The sequence below is a fragment of the Podarcis liolepis genome (genome assembly GCF_965112155.1).
Source record: "Podarcis liolepis genome assembly, chromosome: 1".
In the NCBI taxonomy this organism is placed as follows: Eukaryota; Metazoa; Chordata; class Lepidosauria; order Squamata; family Lacertidae; genus Podarcis; species Podarcis liolepis.
The window spans coordinates 49,857,106-49,876,779 of record NC_139554.1 but is presented as its reverse complement, the minus strand read 5'-3'; the positions used below and the strand labels follow the sequence as shown (position 1 = coordinate 49,876,779).

The window sequence follows — 19,674 nt, the reverse complement described above, 5'->3', positions numbered from 1 at the left end:
TGGCTGGCGCTGCGGCCCCCCGGCCGGGCTGCAGGGGGAGCAGTGGCGGGCGGCGCGACTCCGAGGAGGCGGCGGCGGCGGCGAAGATGGCGGCCGCGGCTCAGGCGCTGAGTTGCTCCGGGCTGCTGCTGGCCGCCGCCGCCCTGGCGCTGCTGGCCGTGGCCATCGGCACCGACTCCTGGTACGAGACGGACGCGCGGCGACACCGCGAGCGCTGCCGCGGCTACGGCCACAAGCGCAACGCCCACAGCAACAGCAACAACAACAGCGACCCGCCCGGCTCCATGTCGGCGCCCAGCCCGCACCTGCCGCTCCGAGCCCGCCCGCCCAGGGCCCTGCTCCCCGGGCAAACCCCGCCGCCGCCGCCCTCCGCAGCGCAGCCGCTGCTGCTCCCCGGGGCCGCCGCCGTCGCCGCCGCTTTGGCGCTGGAATCGCACTGCGGCCGCCGCTTCAACTCCACCGTCTCCGGCCTCTGGCGGCGCTGCCACCGCGCGGGCTTCGAGCCCGACAGCGAGGAGCTCATCCAGAAAGGTGCGCGGGGAGGGGGCGGCGGCCGCGCCCCACAGGTCGAGGGAGGGCTGCGCTGGCGGGGGTCGAGGGCGCGCGCACGCGGGAGTGAGAGAGAGAGAGCTCGCTCCCGTCGAGGGAACATTTTGAGGGGCGTCGGTGGGGTGGGTGCTGCTGCTGCTGTCCAGGGTGCTGAGTCTGCAGAGCTGCCTTCCCCGCCCAGACCAGGGAGGGAGACGCCTCCAGGGACCTTCTCCTCTGCTGAGCTCCTTGGGGCTGTGGGGCCGAGTCCCCGCCTCAGGGCAGCCTCCTCACCCGCTCTCCTCACAGATTTCTAGCCAAGCGCCAGGTGTCCCAGAGCCTTGCAGGCTCTCTCCTCCTCCTCCTTCCATGGTGGCAAGAGGGCTCAACAAGAGCTGGAAGGGGGGGACAATTGCATTTTCTCAAGTCAAGGCTGCCTAAAATGGTGGTTATTTCCATGTCTCCCACTGGATTCTCTGCCGGCCTAGATCTCCAGGGCTTAGGGTCCTTTCCCAAACGCTCACAATGCCCTCTTTATGCATGAGAATAACCAGGGCAAGATACCTCCTGTATATGTTCCTCTGGAAGACCTCAGGTGAACCAGCTGGGCATGGGTACAACCTGCCAGGGTTTCTGTGGTTGCAGCCATTGGGGAAAGTGATGCTTGTTCACAGCTGTCCATCACCATTCATTTCTCCCTGGGAATGCATTCTTCCACCTGCTCAAAGGTGGTCAGGTCTGCCAAACAAAATGCAGTGCACACAGTTAAAAATAAATAAATGGGCAGGGGGTGCTGTACCCACCTGGGTGAGAGGTGCAATTTGTTTGGCCAGGGTGGGATGTGCTTTATGCACAAGGAAGATCTTGCTTTAGACATGGGATTGCCCCGAAAGAAAACATGCCTTCATTTTCCACGGACGCCATGCACAATTCCGGAGTCGTGCAGTGTGGTGTCAGAAAGGGCTGTTGCCTTGTAAGTGGCATTGTCTATATATGAGTGACAAACCTGAATGCTGGGCGCCATTACTGCCACATGGCTCCACCATATCCAGCTGCAGGTCACTGTCAGATATATCTCTTGATTGTCAGGCAAAATCTTTTTGTGGCTGCTATGTGTTGTTCCACTTTCCACCATGAGAGGCTAAGAAATGTACCTGGCATTCCTGACATATGCCCAGGAACTGCACATAGAAAGCAGCTCTTGCTTTACCCTTCTAAAATTTGGCAATGGTTGTCTTCATTGTGCTGCATTGGACATAGAGTGGTTGAATCTCACACCTTTTCCAGAGGATTTCCTTTACCTGTAACAGTTGTGAAAATTGCAACAGGATGGAAGCTCATGCTTCCAATAAACATGAGCTATATAATATTCCGATGCTGGCAGCACAAGATGCTTCAGCCCATTTCCTTACATTTCAAGTATAGTCTTCCAGGCAGTTGAAGAAATTGCTAATAGCAGAGATTGTGGCATTTCTATCTCACAATAGGAAATAGTTAAATCACTCAATAAAAATATATTTCAGTCGTCTGCTAAAAGAATGACATACAGCATAATCAGTAAAAAGTTCAGTTAACAATGAATTTAGAAAAAAATGACAAAAAACATATTCTACAACCAATACTTACAAATTAAAAAAACAGCAACAAGGGTAAAAGATTTTGCTCATTAAAACTGGTAACAATGAAAGCCTGTTGGAGAAACATCTGGGGTGTTTTAAAATTATTTATGTATTTTATACCCTGCATTTTGAGAAATCTCTTTCTCAGTGATTATTTAAGGATACATATAGAGATGGCAAGATGATGGTTTGAAGTAGAGTTCTAGCTCTAAAGGTCTTTGAATATATACACCAATAAACTATCTACTCCCTTGCTGCCCGTTACACCTAGAACTGCCCCTGAAAACACCTTTACTTCCTTCAGGTCTCTCCTCAAAACTCATCATTTCCAGAAAGCCTTTGGAACAGCTCATAGACTATTGTGTAACATGTAATTAAAATAATAGCATGCCCTATCCTAACCTCTGTTTTGCCCCTTCTGTTAAGGCTTCACAGCATGTTTTTTAGGTTGTGAACATCATTGGGTTGAGAACCTGTCAAAACTCTTCTTTGTGAAGCCTGATGTCCATGAATGGTGCTATATTATTTTGCTAACCTGGTGTTTCTGATCCTGTATCATGTCTAAGATATAGATGTAGATTCTCTTTACAGAACCCATTGTAACATCACATCTGCTTTTCTGCATTTAATTCACTAGAATCCATCTTCTGCATTTTTATGTTTCCATGTTGAAAGCAGTTCATTTACTTCATTATAGTAATTAGTATTGTCGTGGATCATGCTGTTTTACATCTCTTTGATTCTCCCTCCTCCACTTTGGCCAAAGGCCTTCTGCTCCCACTGTTATTTCCAGAAGGATTGAAAACAAACTCTGTTGCTTGTTCTCTAACACTGTTTTCAGCATGTTCTCTCTTTTATGAAAAGTTAATTCATGTCAGGCAATGGGGCTACAATCCAAGACAGAGCTAGTTTTGGGTAAACCCATTAAACTCAATGGGATTACGCATGCTCTTGTGTTGGTAAAAGGTACCCCTGCCCATCAGGGCCGGTCGTGACCGACTCTAGGGTTGCGCGCTCATCTCGCTCAAGAGGCTGGGAGCCGGCGCTGTCCGAAGACACTTCCGGGTCACGTGGCCAGTGTGACTAAGCTGCATCTGGCGAGCCAGCACCAGCGCCGCACACGGAAACGCCGTTTACCTTCCCACTAGAAAGCGGTCCCTATTTATCTACTTGCACTTAGGGGTGCTTTCGAACTGCTAGGTAGGCAGGAGCTGGGACCGAACGACGGGAGCTCACCCCGCCGCAGGGATTCGAACCGCCGACCTTTCGATCGGCAGGTCCTAGGCTCTGTGGTTTAACCCACAGCGCCACCCGCGTCCCTTGTGTTGGATTGTGGCCTAAATGCCTTCCTGGGTTCCTTTGTCTTATGGCTTGGAGGGCCAGCATCCTTCCTGGCTAGTATGCCTTCAAAAATAACTCTTCATAGTCATAGTCTTGTGTCTTTTGCCATAATTAATATTTTTTGTGTGTGGATATATTTGCACATAAAAGAAAACAGCCTTGTTTTTTCAGGTTGCAATTCTATAATCACTTACCTGCAACCAAGCCCCATTGACTGCATTGGGATATACTTCTGAGTAGGCATGTATGGTATTGCACTGCAAATTATTGTACTTCTTCTAGTCTCTTAGTTCAACTTTTCCCTATCTTCCGTTTCCATGTCAGTTCCTCTATAAACAACAATACTTATTCAAAGTAATGAGCTCATGTGTGTGTCTCATCATGTACTTATAGTCACTAGAGCAGTGTGCTCCAAACTTCTGATGGCTCAGACACTTAAAAATCAATCAATCAATAAACTTGTAGGCATACTTCGTTCTTACATTTGAAAAGGCTTACTTCTAAACATCAACCTCTAATGATTTCTGACCACTTGTGCAATGGAAATGCACTTGTACAACTGGACTTCCAATTTCTCTTTTTACCCTCTCCAGCTTTCCATCTATTCTGGAAGATCCCTCTAGATCAGGGGTCTGCAACCTGCGACTCCGGAGCCGCATGTGGCTCTTTTACATCTTTGCTGCGGCTCCGGGGCGGATACTAGCGAGGGGAGGAGGCGCATTGTGCGCCCCAACACTCCTCACTGTGGCGGGCGCTGTACTGGCTGTGACATCGCATGGGGGTGGTGCGTGCGTTAGTCACGCACCGTCCCGACGTCACCTTCCCGCCCGCTGTCAGATCGTGGCTCCGGGGATATATTTGTTTTAAATGTCGCAATGGTTTTGCGGCTCCCAGTTGTTGTTTTTTCTTCGGAAACGGGTCCAAGTGGCTCTTTTTGTCTTAAAGGTTGCAGACCCCTGCTCTAGATTTTGAGCTCATGTGGGGCTGCAGGGGGAAGTAGAGGAAACCTAGATCTCATCCAAGGCATGTAAGGATAAGAATTATCTCTCTTCAGTGTAGCCCTGCTAGGTATGCCTGTGAGTCACTGTTCTGAGTGTGCCTCTTCTGTGATTGGGTCCCTTGAGCTGGCATGAGAATCTTTATTTGCTTCTTCATGCACAGGCCCTATTACAGGAGAAGATATAAGAGATTAGATAGGCCAGTTTATATTCTTTGTCTAGCTAGGCTGGTGTTTTCTACTCTGGCTGGTGGTGGTTCTCCAGGATCACAGGCACAAGGCTTTCCCTCCCTGATTCCAGCTCTCTTTTTTTAACTGGAGATGCCAGTTTTCTGTATGCAAGGCATGTGATCTACCACTACATTATGGCTGGAGATAAATGTCTCCTATTCTGCTGTGCAATACTGAAGTATCTTTCTTTAAAAGCTTTAGTTTATCCATGGTGAGCATGGATGCAACCATCTTTTAAACTTCTGCTATTTAAATGCAATGCATCAATTTTCTGTGACAGTTCCTACTTGTGAAAAACTGGCAAGGATTAATTTTTACCTGTTTGAACTATGAAATATATGCTTTTTAACCACTATGGGGGGAGAATGCAGCCCTGCTTATTCTTTTTCACAATTTTCTTCAAGCTCCTAAAAGTGAGTTTTTTAAATATATATATATATATATATATATATATATATATATATATATAGAGAGAGAGAGAGAGAGAGAGAGAACTGCTTGTCACAAAGCAATATTTTTTTCCCCAGTATAAAAAGTAGGTTTTCAGAGACTACCTTGGATTTGATGTCTCAATAAAGATAGGGTAAGAAACTGATACTCCCTAATCTCCTAAAGCAGGTGAAAATCGGTAGAAGACATTTAAGCACATATTTGCCTTGTCCTATGGCTAAGCAGTTAATTATAAATACAATGAAAATTCAGGAAAGAGAAGTTCAGTTATTTAAATCAAATCTTCAAAGAGCTCTAGCAAGTGATAACAGAATCCCCCTGGGAGCCTACAGAAGACACCAGAAACTGACTTGAGTTGGGGGTCTATCTGAAAGACGTAATTCACTGTTATCATAATGATAAAATCATGAATTGATAACTCTTTGGTTTGGCTCTATAATATTCCATAGCACAAACTAATTTGGAAAGGCCACTTAAGGGTGATATAAGAGGAGGGACTCATGGATTACATTGTGGAGAGGTTGCCTCTATTTAATGGTTATGAACAGTGATCCAAAAGGCCACAGTCACAATATTCATTCTAATTTTTTCTTCACAGTTTTCATCCTGTTATTTTTTTTAGAAACTTCAGGTCCCATTTCAGCTTCTCCGTGTTTCTTCCATAGTAGAAATAATCTTGTTCTGTTATTCTGTTCCTGTCCACTATAACCAGAACATCAACCTAGAAAAGAGTATATTACTATAGGTCCTGCTGATTATTTGATGCCGTGCTTTAATAATGAAATGTGATAATTAGTAATAAACATAACAATAATATCAATAATAATAATAATAATCACAATACATCATAATTCTGAATATTAAAAGTGCTTTACATATATTATCTTTTTGCAATCCTTACAACACTATAAATAGGATCTGTATTGTAGCTCCCTTATTGCAGATGCTGGGCTTTTGTTGAGAATCAGTGGTTTGCCTAATACTCTGTACTGAATTTGTGGCAGAGGTGAAATTAAGTGACATGGTTCACATTGAATCAGTGCTGGATTTACGTATAAGCTAAACAAGCTATAGCTTAGGGCCCCACTCTCTTTGGGGGGCCCTAAAAAATTAAAGGAAAAAACAACTGGATGTACATTTCCAAAATATAAGATAAAATAAAATAAAAAAATGCATACAGCAACAGTGTTTTGTGTTGTGTCCTATGATGTAAGTAATGGCCCCTGCCTGCTAGCCTGCTCCCTAAAATATCACATATAAAGGGCCCCATTACCTTCAATAGCTTAGGGCCTCATCAAACCTAAATCTGGCCCTGCATTGAATGATGGCTTAGCATTATGAGTACAAACTAAAGCAAGCCTAATATAGTTTAGGAGGCAGTAAACGGAAAGCAATGTCAATAAAGCCTAACGTCAGATATATAGTGTTTCTGTTTGTCATTTTTTCTCTTTCAGGAGTCATACAGCGTTGCACATCTGTGAAGTATCACTACACTTCATCTTCCCTGCCACGCAACTTGCCTGTTAATATTACCAACACTATTCGCCAGGATGAGTGGCATGCCCTCCGTGAGTATCCAAAGCACTCGCTGAACATAGTTCTTTTGTATCTTTGTTACCAGAATTCATCAAAGTTCAGGAGAATCACATGTACCTCCTGGAACTGTACTGCTTCAGAATGCAGGTGGGGTAAATCACACGTTTGACTATTCCTGTTGAAAGCATCATGCACATGAAAGCTAGCATATCAAGGAGCCTTCTTCTTGACACATTAGTTTTCCATGTACATGGTCTTTTTGATACACAGGAGTAAACAAATACTTTCTGAGCCCACCCAAGACCACCATGCCTTGTATTCATTTATTTTAGCCTTGAATTTTACCTGCTATTGGCTCCAATAGGAGGGCTTTTTTGAAGCCTAAATGCAGTGTTTTGTAGAGGGTCACAGCTGCTGAAAACACTTCCCACACTGCAGTTAGGCTTGGAAAAAGCCTCCTAAAATAGGATCCTTTTTTCATGCAAAACTGCAGCTGGTGGCAGGAAGGTTACATTGAGAGAATGTGTGTGTGTGTCAGAGAGAGGGGTGGGGGGGGGGAGAGAGAGAGAACTGAATGGAAGAACAAACGGTGTTACCCACTACCAACTCTAACCCTGCCCACTTGCACCACATCTACTTTCAGTTGGACCCAACCAATGCTGGTGTGAAGTTCTCCCAGCATTTTCTCAGGCTGGGAAAGGTTCTCCATTCCAGTCTAAGTGAGAGGAAGTTGAAATGAGCAGCTTTGCACTGGAACAATGTTTTGGGTGCTGATGTAACTGAGGTGCTGCGTATGTTACTATTGGATTGCAAGTTTACCACTGTGGAACTGAAAATAGCTTGGGGGGTGGGAGGCGGAATCGGAGTCAGCCAATCCTTTAAAAAGTTGAAATGGTCATGTAGGCAGTGGCGGAGGAAGGGGGTGGGGGCCGCCCCGGGCGTCATCACTGGGTGGGTGTGTGAGTAACAAAAATATGAAGTTGTGGGGGTTTTTTAATGGGCTCACAAAACTTTTTAGTTCAGTCAACAAATGTAATGAAACGCGGCTGACACTGGGTGCCACACTGTGGGGGCCGGCACTTACGGCAACGCATCTCTCCTGGGAGTGACGTAGTGGCTTAGGTGCCTGCAGGCTCCACACTGCCTGAAACGGCAGCCGCCCTGCAGCTGAGGGGGAGGCAGCAGAGAGGCTCCATGCAGTGTGCCCTACCCCCATGGGTGGCTCGCCCCACCCCTGGCTGAAGAACGCACAGGCCGCACCCAGCACCTGAGAGGCCAGCTACACCGCTGCATATAGGAGGACTTTGACATTGTTACTCGTATATTCCTAAAGCCAGAAGGGATCAAAAGGCCATCTATGCCCCAAATTAAGATCTCGTCCCTTTTCCATCAGTTTATGCAATCAAAAACACGGTTAAGGTATTCTTGGAGTGGTGGTTTAGCTCGGAGGTTATTCTGACCTCTGAGCTACACAGTTATGGTGGCCAGTGAGACAACCTTAATTCTGTATAGCTTTGTTCAGGGCTTTCTTACATTTGTGCTCCAAACTGGAACCCCCATACAATGCTAAATACTGCCACTCAACAGCTGGTTCCCCATATAGCTTTCCTTTCTGGTGGTATCATACCTTGTACTTTAATTACTACTTTCCTTTCTTCACTGCCATTCCTGCTCCACCAACCCACTAGCCATATGCTAATGAGTATCTAACCCTTTCCTCTTCATTGCCTAATTTCATGGATACTTTTCTAGACTTCTTTGAGGACACATGTCAATAGCAACCTAGCTTGCTCCTGTAACAGCACCACATCAGCAGTCTGTGTAACCCAGGAGCACATCATGCTTCTGAATGGGAGACTGATGGCATGGATAGTCAAAGAGATTGCCTCTTTATGTGCTTTCTTGTAAAGAGCTATAAAACCACAGTGTAAACCACTTGTAATAAATATAGAAGGCAAATTTCCACAATCTGGCTCATTTTCCAAAGTGATTATGTTCTTGACTTGGGGGTTCTTAGGGAAAGGCGTGATATTTTTAGGAAGCGCTGAGACTTTGCCTTCTTAAATGCTTTATAAGATTTCACAAGATGGAAGCACTCATATTCATGGATCACTGGTGCAAATGTGAGCCTCCACCTCTGATTTCCTCTGCGGTCTCCAAATTACTCTTCACAGACTCTCTTTTCTCTCCCTCTTTCTCCATCTTCTTTCTTCCTTGCACCAACACCTCCTCAGATCTGCGGAGAATGACAGCTGGCTTTATTGGTATGGCAGTTTCCATCATTCTCTTTGGGTGGATCATTGGTATGCTGGGCTGCTGTAAACAGCATGAGCTCATGCAATATGTAGCTGGACTGCTCTTCCTTATGGGAGGTGAGAGTGCTTTTTTCTTCGTAGGCTGAGAGCCATTTTCTGAAGAAATGCATTTGGTATTGTGCCCTATATGTAATGAATTAAAGCCTGGGGGGGGGCTGGGGGCTGGGCTCACAGGACAAGAACTAGGGAACAGGTGATATAATTGTTTGGACTGTCTCAATGAACGTAAAATGTGTGATAAGTCTTTCAAATGTCAAAAAGGACCGGGATGGAAACATGTGTCAGATAATGGTACTTACCCAGTTCTTGGACCAGTTCTACCCTGGGAAACCCCCATGAGGGATTGTGACAGATGGGTAGGACAACCCACCTGTCATTCATGTGATAGCATGTGATTGACCAGTGGGTGGCACTGATCATCTGTCAAATACTGATAAGGGTCTGGCGCACAGCATACCCACTGCTGTGCTTGTAGCTATGTGACTGGCTACTTCATAGGTGTGCTAGTAGAAATCTGCATTTTTATTTTTATTTATTTAACTGGTTTTAGGTGAAGCCAGAAACCCTCTAATGGTTTTTATGTATTTTATAAATTTATATCCTGCTCTTGCAAAGGAGCTAGTTTTCCATTTCCTTGTACAGTGTAACATGAAAAGAGCAGCATAATCTTTAGAGAGAAAAGCAGCTGATGAGGAAGAAGATATTCAAAACAGATTTCTTTTCTCTGTAGAGATCAAACAGCGAGATCAAAACAAATGTGAAAGCATAGTTCAGATTTGACAGTAGCCTGAAAAGGGGCAGGAAAAAGGCCCTTGAATCTGAGAATCAGATGCTGTGGATAATAGGCTGTGAAAGTTTGTTTCCTTCTACAACAAAATTCCTCAAGTCACAAAAAATGGGAGCTTTACATATTTGAGGCAGCCCTTTGCAAGGAAGCTGAGAAACATTGGCTTTATCTTTCTTCTCTTCTTTTTCAGGTACCTGCTGCATCATCTCCCTTTGCACATGTGTGGCTGGGATAAACTTTGAGCTGTCTCGTTACCCTCGCTATGTCTATGGGTTACCAGAGGACATCAGTCATGGCTATGGCTGGTCCATGTTCTGTGCTTGGGGAGGCCTGGGACTGACGCTTCTGGCAGGATTCTTATGCACATTGGCCCCCTCTCTCAATAGCCCCCGGACTGTCGTACAGAAACCCAGACAGGAAAATGGTACTGTGTGATGAGAAAGGAGCAAAGGACTCTAGCAAGCACAGGCCAGGCCAGGTCCGGCAGTGGGTTACTGCCAATAGTGGGGGCATCTGAAATTCATGAAGAAGGGAGGTTCCCACTGCAAACAAACGAAGGAATTCAGCTGCTATGTCAAAGACTTGGGGGGGACCGCTCCCTTCCTTTGATTCTTCAGCCTGCCTGTCTGATACAACCAACCAAATCAGGTTAATTCTTTATTCCTGGCTTGCCTAAAGGGAACTTTTCTGTTAAATAGGGTGTGTTGCTGTAGGATCTGTGTACCATTTAAGCTGAATCAGATTTCTGCTAGGAGCAGAAGCCACTGTGAATTCCCTTTGGCGTCCTTGTGACTCCAGGGAACTCCATTTCCAAGAATCTTTGAGGACCAGTCAGAGGTAAAGACCAAAGGGAAATCCAGGCAGTCTCAGTATTCATAGAATCATAGAGTTGGAAGGGACCCTGAGGATCATCTAGTCCAACCTGAATATGCAGCCATCCCATATAGGGATTGAACCCGCAACCTTGGTGTTATCAGCACCACGCTCTAACCAACTGAGCTATCCTACTGATTCTCTTCTGCAGCAGGGACCTGATGCTGTTACAGGCTTAACACAGCCTACTGCTTCAGCCTTTGACACCAGCTTAAGTGGGGGCTTTATAGACATTCAGACAGGAACATTAGCAAGTTCTTCCTCTGGACCACACAGTATCTAACCTATGCCAGTTCTGGGAGCCAAATATGTATAGCAGTAGCTCATGAAAGGTTACTTCTGGGATAACACATAGGGAGTTAGAGCAAGCAGCAAATAAATGAGACTTCAGTGCTTGAGGAATTCTTCCACCAAGGCATCAGGCCTGAGTTAGTGTCAAGATAACTCACACGCATACAGAAAATCATTTTTGGGGATGGCAGGGGTGGCTGAACCTAATTAAGTTATTTAGTCACGTGTGATATTCCTGCTTGAAGTAACACAAAGAACAAAACAACAGGTTTCTGGTTGAGGCAAGAAAGTGGACCAGGGCTCCCATCCTAGAAATGATGTTGTCATGGCAACTGCTGTAATAGGCAAATGAGATTTGCAAGTTGCTTCAAATCCTTCCAGGCTGTAGAACTTTACCATTTTGGATAATGAGCACAGAAACTTGAAAAGACAGCCCGCTTGGTAGCATCCTCTTCTAACAGAAAAGGAAGCACTTTTTATTAAATGGACTCAGTACGCACGTGAACAACGAGAGCTGGGCCTAACTCAGGAACATCAACAATGGTGCTGAAGGGGAGGAACTGGTCTTTCCTCGTTGTACTCCTTTTCTGTCTCCTCAAAAGACTACACAGAAGCCTTTTTTGGAGGGCTGTTTACATTGTATTTTTAAGTGGCATGTAATTAATAACTCAGTGCTAAAGTCAATGTATTCATGGAAAGTGTGATTTTTAAATGGAAGTTGTAAGTTTCAAGAGGCATTAAATTAAAAGGCTTGGGTCCAGTGAGAAGCTGGAGATTCTCAGCCTTTTGGATCTCATTAAGAGAGACTGACATTAATTTTCTGCACTTCTACACAATCACAGCTGCTGGAGAAACCCTGTCATGCAGGGAGACAGGAATGTCACTTATTTGGCAGCCGGCCTCGTAATCCCAGCTGTTGATCTTGTTCCTGCCCACAAAGCCTAATGTGTGTATGGGACAAGTTTTGCCTCAAATAAAAATTACTTCAAGAGAATAAGCAGGTTGATTGGTGCAACCTTACACCCTCTAGGGGACTTTAGTATACCTGTGCCTTTAGTTTAAATGCTCTGTAGGGGGTGTAAGCATACATCAGCAGGAACTGGAATGCTGTGGTGAAGGAGTAATTTTTTAAAAGATTAAGAATTCAATCACATAAACAGCAAATGGCAAATTTAGGTGTTTTTAAGGGGTTAAAAGGAAGACATATGCCTCATACATGCATAAGGGTACCATTCCACGAAGGTAATTCTTTTTCTTCAAGGTGTAGCAACATAACAGCTGCCTTAGTCAAAGCAAATGCTTTATTTTAGCCCATCAGGTAATAACAGAAAGTAAGAAAGTTCCAGATCCAACTCTTGATCCTGGTTTCTCATCCAAAGCCTGAATAATAAGCTTCAGGTGCAAGAATCAGGCATAATATTGTAGATTGGCTTTCTTCTTGGCCTGGACTTCCAAGATTCCTTCCATGTAATCTTCATGGGTAAGCTCTGTAGCTCCATGCCGTAAGGCAATCATCCCCTGATCCAAAGAGAAAAAGGATGGCTCAGGAAAAAAACCTAATAATGCATCACAGAAAATTGCCACTCTTTTGTGTTGAAGGCACTCTCCCCAGTTCAGCATCAGCTGCCGAGGACAGTTTCTCAAAGGAAGCAACATTGGGGGTGGGGTGGGGTAGATCTACTTACCGCTTCCACACACACAGCCTTGCACTGTGCCCCATTGAAGTCATCTGTGCAACGAGCCAGCTCTTCATAATTCACATCAGGGCTGCAAAGAAAGAAATTATGTTTTCAAAATTAAAAAGGGGAAAAGAACTCAACTGGAAAGGACACACAAAAACTTCCTGAGAATGCTTCAAAGTGAAAGCTAGGGCTGTGCAATGTTCAGTGATAAAAATTAATTTCTGCACCACATAAAGCAAAAAACCTGCCCTCTGTATAAAATTAAGCACACTTACTATATTTAAATTTGAATTAATTATTCTGATTTGACAAGTCACAGGGAAAGGAAAGAAGCAATGAGGGGTACTAAAGCCCCACTTGATCACTGGAAATATTGCTTGGCTGTCTCTTAGATTTCTGAGATTACAGCAAGTACCACCCAGCGCTAACATGTGTTTACAGCCATAAAGATCAGAACTGAGCTCTGAGAAAGTCAAGATTCTTAAGCCCAATAGCATAACCTGTGCTCCTACTGAATCCAAGACAAGAACACTCTATAGTTTACTTATGACAAGGCCTGGAGAATAAAGGAAGAGTACTATTGCCTGCAACCCAGCCATTTCCACAAGCTGGCTTCATTCCTTTTTAATACCTGACATTCATCTTGCGTGAATGGATCTGCATAATCCTGGCTCTAGCCTCCTCATTGGGCATTGGAAACTCAATCTTACGATCCAGTCGTCCTGAACGGAGTAGAGCAGGATCTAGGATATCCACACGGTTAGTCGCAGCAATCACCTGGATAAGAGAGAACCCAGAAACAGTGATTTTAGTGCTCTGAGATGCAGGTGAACCTATTAACATCTTTCTCATCAAAATGGCTTCGAAAGCCACTCTGTAATCTCTGCTTGCAGCACGCCCACCTCGTACCCTCAAGCAAAGGAAAGTTACCTTGACTTGTGTGTTAGGTTGGAATCCATCAAGCTGGTTCAGCAATTCCAACATGGTCCTCTGTACTTCCCGATCACCAGCCTTTTCACTGTCAAATCTGGAAGAAATCATGGTATAAAGTCAACTTTTGTTACACAGCAGATCCCTTGCAGAAACCTTATTTTCTTGTTCACCATACAAGCATAAGCCTAATCTAATTGTTACTGCAATGTCATCATAGTCAGTGAAGCAAATGACTCCCCTATGGTCTGGTAGCACAACCACCATTTGAACCTTCAGAAGCATGGATTTTGCATGTGTCATGTAAACATACTATTAGTTACTGTGCCAGTGTTAATAGGCCAATATCAATGGGCTAATCAAGATAGGTGATTGGGTCTATGCTGCTGACATGGGAAACAGTAGTATGATTTAGGACAATTCTATCTGACTTCAATTAAAATGCCTGCTGTAACAACAATCATCAGTAGGTGCTGGAAGTTCAACAGGGAGGGGACCTGTCTGACCCCAAGTGGAAAGAAGTTCCACAAATTTGGGCCCAAAATGCGGAACACATGGCTCCCGGTGGATACAAGTTGTGCATCCGAGCCATGGGGAAGCACTAACAGTGATTACCCCAAAGACTTCATTGATGGGACAGAGATACTAGGCAGTTCTTGTGGTCTCCTGGATCCAAGTTGCTAAGGTTGATACAAGAACCTAGAACTTGACCTAGTAGTTTACAGGCAGCCAATGCAAGCTTTTGAACACCAGACTTCTGTGCTGGTGAAAGTCTGTCCCCATAAACAGTCTAGCCCCCGCTGGAGCTTCCAGACCAGGCCCAAGGGTAGCCCCATTCAGAGCACATTGGTAACCTCAAGACTTGATTATAGCAATGTATGAATCACTATGGCCAGACTATTCCTGTCCAAAAACAGCTGTTGATGTACAGGCAACCACCAATTGATGTGTGACTAGGAACGCAGCAACCTAGCAGTGGCTGGAAAAGGGGGCCTGATGGGGCAAAATGGACTTATGCATGCTCTGCTGATGCACACAGGGGTCAGGAACCGAAAGCCCATGCGAATCTGCTGTTGCCTGTATATGGAGCTAGCTTATAAGGAGGGTGGTTTTTCAACAGCTACCATGGATCTCAATTAGGACTACAAAAGTTCAGCCATCTTTTCATCTAACATATATTCTTACAGAAATCAGGAACGATCCTATCAATGCTTGTACATTACAGTCTTATTTGGCTTCACAAAGGAGCCTGGCATGATTTCCAGATCATATACAGTCCCAAGATCTTACCTTTTTGTGCCAATGGCATCAAGTTCATCAATAAAGATGATAGAAGGTGCTTTCTCCTTGGCTAATGCAAAGGCATCTCGCACTAATTTGGCTCCATCTCCAATGAACATCTGCACCAGCTGTGGGCCAGCCAGCTTCAAGAATGTAGCCTACAGAGTGGGTAGCAGAAAAGGAAAGTATATGCAGGCTTGTGGGTTCTGCACAAGTGTGGTATCCAAGGCAAACAAATTTTGTACTAAATACAGTATTTTGCATCTTAACAGTATACACTTCCATAAAGTAAAACAACTTAAAAAACTAATATTGAAATAAAATAAATCAAATGCAGTATGAAAGGATTTGGATTTGAAGCATGGACTACGCAGCTGTGGAATCACCATACAGACCCCTACCCAATACCTGGACTTTGGGAATTCAACATCAAATCTTACCTTTGTCTGTGCAGCACATGCTCTTGCTAAAAGTGTCTTTCCTGTTCCTGGAGGTCCATACATGAGGACCCCTTTAGGAGGCTGGATACCCAGGTTTTCAAATTTTTCTTTATGATTCATTGGCAAGACAATCGCTTCTACCAGCTGCCAAGACAGAAAGAGATGATGAATCCCTACCATGGACCATGCTGCCCATTAATCCACACTCCAGGACAGGTATTATTTATCATTTATAAAGCACCTAAAATGTATCCAATGCCGCAGACATATTAAGAACAAGACAATCCCTGCTTGCAGGCTTACAGCTTAAAAGACTGCTCCCTCCCCCCCCCCCCTTGTTCTCACCTCTTGGATCTGTTTATCCAGTCCCCCAATATCACTGTACTGCTCTGTAGGCCTCTCGTCCACCTCCATGGCTTTGACCCGTGAGTCATATTCTGTGGGCAGGGTCTCCAGAATCAGGTAAGAGTCCTTGTTCACTCCCTGCAGATATAAGTTCAGGAATTAGTCTTCACTCCAAAACCAACATCTTCATACTCAGGTCATGCTCTCTGCCCCTCCCCCCCTTTTAAATTCTCTTGTGTTATTGTTGCAAATCCATCAAGAATCTGTCAATTAAACATTAGAGTTACTATTTCTGGGCATTAGATGAAGCAACAAGCACTGTTGCACTGGCTTAATTTTGGACTCCATTTTGAAATCAAACAAGAGACTAGTCTTTACTTTAAAGCAGAAAATAGTTACTAAACTGCGAAAAGCGAACAGCCACGGACATTCATGAAAAGGAATATTTGTCATCATAAGTCATGTTATAACCACTAGTCTGAGGCATAAGAAAAATAATTCTTGTATGCACCAAGATTCAGCATCAGAGGAGTAAACAAGAACTCCGTAATAAGACACCAAGCAGTACTTTTGTGAAGTGAATCTCAGTGTTCATAAGTATCCAATATTTCTTTAAAAAGAATTCTCTTTTTGGGGGGAGGTGGGGGTCTTGATAGGCTACAAAAAACTCTTGGAGGGCCACTTTTGGGTTAGCCACCCCTGCTGTACAGCATTCACACATACCTCAGCTGCATTAAAAGGGAAGTCTACTATGGACTTAAATCAAACAGCTAAGAAATATTGGCTGAACAGATTGCCTGGGGTGGCAGTTTACTAAAATGTCATAATAATTCTCAAGACAATTAGGGATACCTCATTTAAGGTAAACTATCCGGCGCTGTGGGTTAAACCACAGAGCCTAGGTCTTGCCGATCAGAAGGTCGGAGGTTTGAATCCCCGCAATGGGGTGAGCTCCTGTTGCTCGGTCCCTGCTCCTGGCAACCTAGCAGTTCAAAAGCACGTCAAAGTGCAAGTAGATAAATAGGTACCGCTCTGGCGGGAAGGTAAACGGCGTTTCCGTGTGCTGCTCTGGTTCGCCAGAAGCGGCTTAGTCATGCTGGCCACATGACCCGGAAGCTGAAGCTGAACTCCCTCGGCCAATAAAGCGAGATGAGTGCCGCAACTGCAGAGTCGGCCACGACTGGACCTAATGGTCAGGGGTCCCTTTACCTTTACCCTCAACAGTATATCATGAAAAACAAATGGCTGCTTATGGTTGCGCAGAGCAGAAACTACTCACCACCAGATCTCCAGGCTTCAGTTTTTCAGCATCAACCAACCCAATCACAGGCAGGAAATAAGTCTGTTGAAGAAAATGCAACAAAGTATTAACATTTGGATTTGACCTAGGTGCCATCAGTTCTCCAAATGCTCAACACAACAAATAAATCTAAAATGCACTCTTAAAACCTAAAAAAAGCCCTAGCTTAAAAATGCCAGCTGAAATAAAAAAGCTTTAAAAGATATGCCAGGTAAGCTTCTATTGGGAGGTAATGTCATGATCTTTAGTGTTTTGTGGAGGGGGGGGGGCATAATTCAATAGCTATTTTCAATGGGTTCAATGGATCCGTTTGTTTGTTTGTTTGTTTGGTTGGTTGGTTGTAAGCTGCTTTGGGTTGTCCTGAGCAAAATAAAGTGACTAACAAATTTAATAAATAATAAAACAACAATACTTTTTTGCATGTACAAAATCCTCGATTCAATCCCTTGCACCTCCAGTTAAAATTGTTTAAGGTAGCTTCATATATGTGTGTATAAATGACAGCACTCTCAACAAGCTGTTCTCACCTGACGAGTAGAGGTCTTGATCACAGCACACTTGCCCTTCCTTTGAGAATCAAGGTCAATATTTGCTCCATCCTCCTCTTGGTCATTGGGATCAACATCTAGCAGCTAGAGGTGCAAAGAGACCAACAGGAGTGCAAGCATACCACAATTAATCACATCATAATCCTGGCTGACAATTACACACAGCAATGGAAAGAAGCACTAAGTTATCCAGCAATTATTAAGAGTCTTTGAGGCCTCCAGAATTATCTTGGTCCATCACTCCTTTGCAGGGGAAATCAATAGGTACAAGTCAGTAGGTAGTTTTGCCTATTGCACAACAGCTAGGAAATACTGTGTAATATAGGCAGACACCATTTAATTTATTAAGCATTTACTTATATCACCCTTTAGCCAAACAGCTCCCAGGGTAGTTCACTGCAAAATATAAGCTAATAACCAGTGTCCAAAAGTTGTCTCAGTATTTTCCCCTAAGTTTTAAAATGAAAAGTAGTCCCCATTAGAAATGCAAAGGGAGACTGCAGATTGCTGCCTTTGCCAAGAAATGTAGGTCCTCTTTGCAGTTGATTCATTTATGACTATTTTTCAGACTAGCAAATTAAAGCACAGGGAGAGAGACAACTGTCTTCATATATACTTGGAAGTTAAGTTCCATTGTCTTCAGTGGGGTTTACCTAATAAATTTATTTAGCACTGCAGCCAAAAAGTTGCATCAAGAAATCAAACTGAGCTAGTGAAAACTATGAAAGGAACTCTGCAGCAACGACAACATTAGAAATAATGCCTTTTAAAACAAACATACATATTTTAACAGGCCAAGCTGTTATAGTGCTTTCTCCACAGACTCCACCCATGTTCTCTTTGCAGAACCTGTTTAGCACTACCATCTTAAGCCATCTTCTAAAGCACCAAAGGATCGTCTCATGTGCACAAATAAGAAACAATCAATCTTAGCAGCATCCATTTTACTATTGGCATAAGAAACTCACCTCTATGACATTGGAAACAAGATATGGCAGTGTTTTGTTTACTTTTATCTTCTCACTGTTCTCTTTGATCTTATCTTTCATGGCTTGCAGCTCATGGGTTACTCTCAGCACCTCACTCTTCATGATCTGTAAATTCCAAGTAAGATATTACTACAAAAAACAAGCATCAGCGTAAGTATGTTCATGCAAGTCTAGAGAGAAACAACTAAACAAAAAAATGAAAGGAAACAAATCTGCTGAGAAAAAAAGAAGCAGCAAAAATAATTTGGCCATAGTAGAAGAAAACGGAACAGTCTCCCAACAGCTCTCAGCTAATTCTTCTCACAGAGCTACAATTCTCAGAGCTCCCTGGGAAGACAGATTTACTATTAGACCATTGTGAATTGTAGCTCTGTGAGGGAAATAGGGATGGCCTAACAATGCTCAGGACTGTTAACTACACTTCCCAGGATTCTTCAGGGGAAGCCATGTCTGTTTAAAGCGGTATGGTGCTGCTTTAAATGTATAGTGCAGCCAGGACTTAAGTCACACTTAAGTGACTGGGCATTTTGCCTCGAAAGGCAGGTATGCTAGGTGACGAGAACGGCCTTAAGGGGAAGGGCGAGCCGGGTGTGTGTGTCTCGATTACAGGAACTAAACAGAAAAGACTGAAAAGGGACAATGGCAACCTGGAGCCACCGGCTCTGCCAGCCCAGCCCAGCGCAACCTCACCTTGATTTCGCTGTCCAGCAGGCGGGTCCTCTGCACGATCTCTTCCGTGGACATCTTGAGGACCTCCTCGCCGATCCCATCCTAGGCAGAAACACAGAGTCATGGCCAGAAGCAGCCCGTCTCTTCAGGCCCGGCTCTCCTCACCCACCCAGGACCCTTCCGCGGAAGCCACGGGGCGGCCCGACCGGGGGAGCTTCTGCCGCCGAACAGTACCGAGACCACGGGGTCCCCTTTCACCCCCTGCGCCCTCATCCGTCCGTCCCCCCATCTCCTCACCTCCGCTTCATCCCAGACCGACGCCATCTTTCTTTAGCCACACTAGCCAAGCTCCGCCTTCGAAGCAGCAGATTCGACGCGCTTGGCGAGAGCAGCGATAATGACTCTCTTTGCAGTGGTGACCGACGTCTCTCAATGTTCCCCGTCTCTCTTTAAAGCTGAGTTACCACAGTTGCCTTTTCCTTAACCCAGCGAGAAAATATGGGAAAGTCGAATCTGCCGAAG

At 44.6% G+C, this 19,674-nt stretch overlaps 2 protein-coding genes across 3 annotated transcripts; one reads left to right on the top strand and one right to left on the bottom strand.

Moving 5' to 3' along the window:
- Positions 1–68: 68 nt before the first annotated feature.
- Positions 69–11,768, top strand: LOC310686949 (transmembrane protein 178B-like). Of its 2 annotated transcripts, XM_083461516.1 has the most exons (4): positions 71–531; positions 6,621–6,734; positions 8,937–9,074; positions 9,995–11,768. In XM_083461516.1, the coding sequence occupies exons 1-4, from the start codon at positions 87–89 to the stop codon at positions 10,237–10,239; spliced, it is 942 nt and encodes a 313-aa protein (XP_083317642.1). In that variant the 5' UTR covers positions 71–86; the 3' UTR covers positions 10,240–11,768. The 2 variants fall into 2 exon arrangements, with proteins under 2 accessions (XP_083317643.1, XP_083317642.1); XM_083461517.1 differs by lacking the exon at positions 8,937–9,074 and having other exon boundaries at positions 69–531.
- A 483-nt stretch (positions 11,769–12,251) lies between these two features.
- Positions 12,252–19,674, bottom strand: PSMC3 (proteasome 26S subunit, ATPase 3). The gene is made up of 12 exons (XM_083461222.1): positions 19,450–19,674; positions 19,174–19,254; positions 18,463–18,588; positions 17,474–17,578; positions 16,926–16,988; positions 15,647–15,784; positions 15,302–15,445; positions 14,871–15,019; positions 13,581–13,677; positions 13,282–13,427; positions 12,654–12,735; positions 12,252–12,486 (listed from the first exon to the last, which is right to left on the bottom strand). The coding sequence occupies exons 1-12, from the start codon at positions 19,474–19,476 to the stop codon at positions 12,376–12,378; spliced, it is 1,269 nt and encodes a 422-aa protein (XP_083317348.1). The 5' UTR covers positions 19,477–19,674; the 3' UTR covers positions 12,252–12,375.

Bases quoted from the DNA above. Each gene is read 5' to 3' on its own strand.
- LOC310686949 (XM_083461516.1), top strand. From the start codon at position 87: ATGGCGGCCGCGGCTCAGGCGCTGAGTTGCTCCGGGCTGCTGCTGGCC. The intron at 6,735-8,936 runs GTGAGTATCCAA...ACACCTCCTCAG, and splicing joins GGATGAGTGGCATGCCCTCC to ATCTGCGGAGAATGACAGCT. The intron at 9,075-9,994 runs GTGAGAGTGCTT...CTTCTTTTTCAG, and splicing joins ACTGCTCTTCCTTATGGGAG to GTACCTGCTGCATCATCTCC.
- PSMC3 (XM_083461222.1), bottom strand. From the start codon at position 19,476: ATGGCGTCGGTCTGGGATGAAGCGGAG. The intron at 19,255-19,449 runs GTGAGGAGATGG...GTTTCTGCCTAG, and splicing joins CGGTCTGGGATGAAGCGGAG to GATGGGATCGGCGAGGAGGT. The intron at 13,428-13,580 runs GTAACTTTCCTT...TCTCTTATCCAG, and splicing joins AACCTAACACACAAGTCAAG to GTGATTGCTGCGACTAACCG.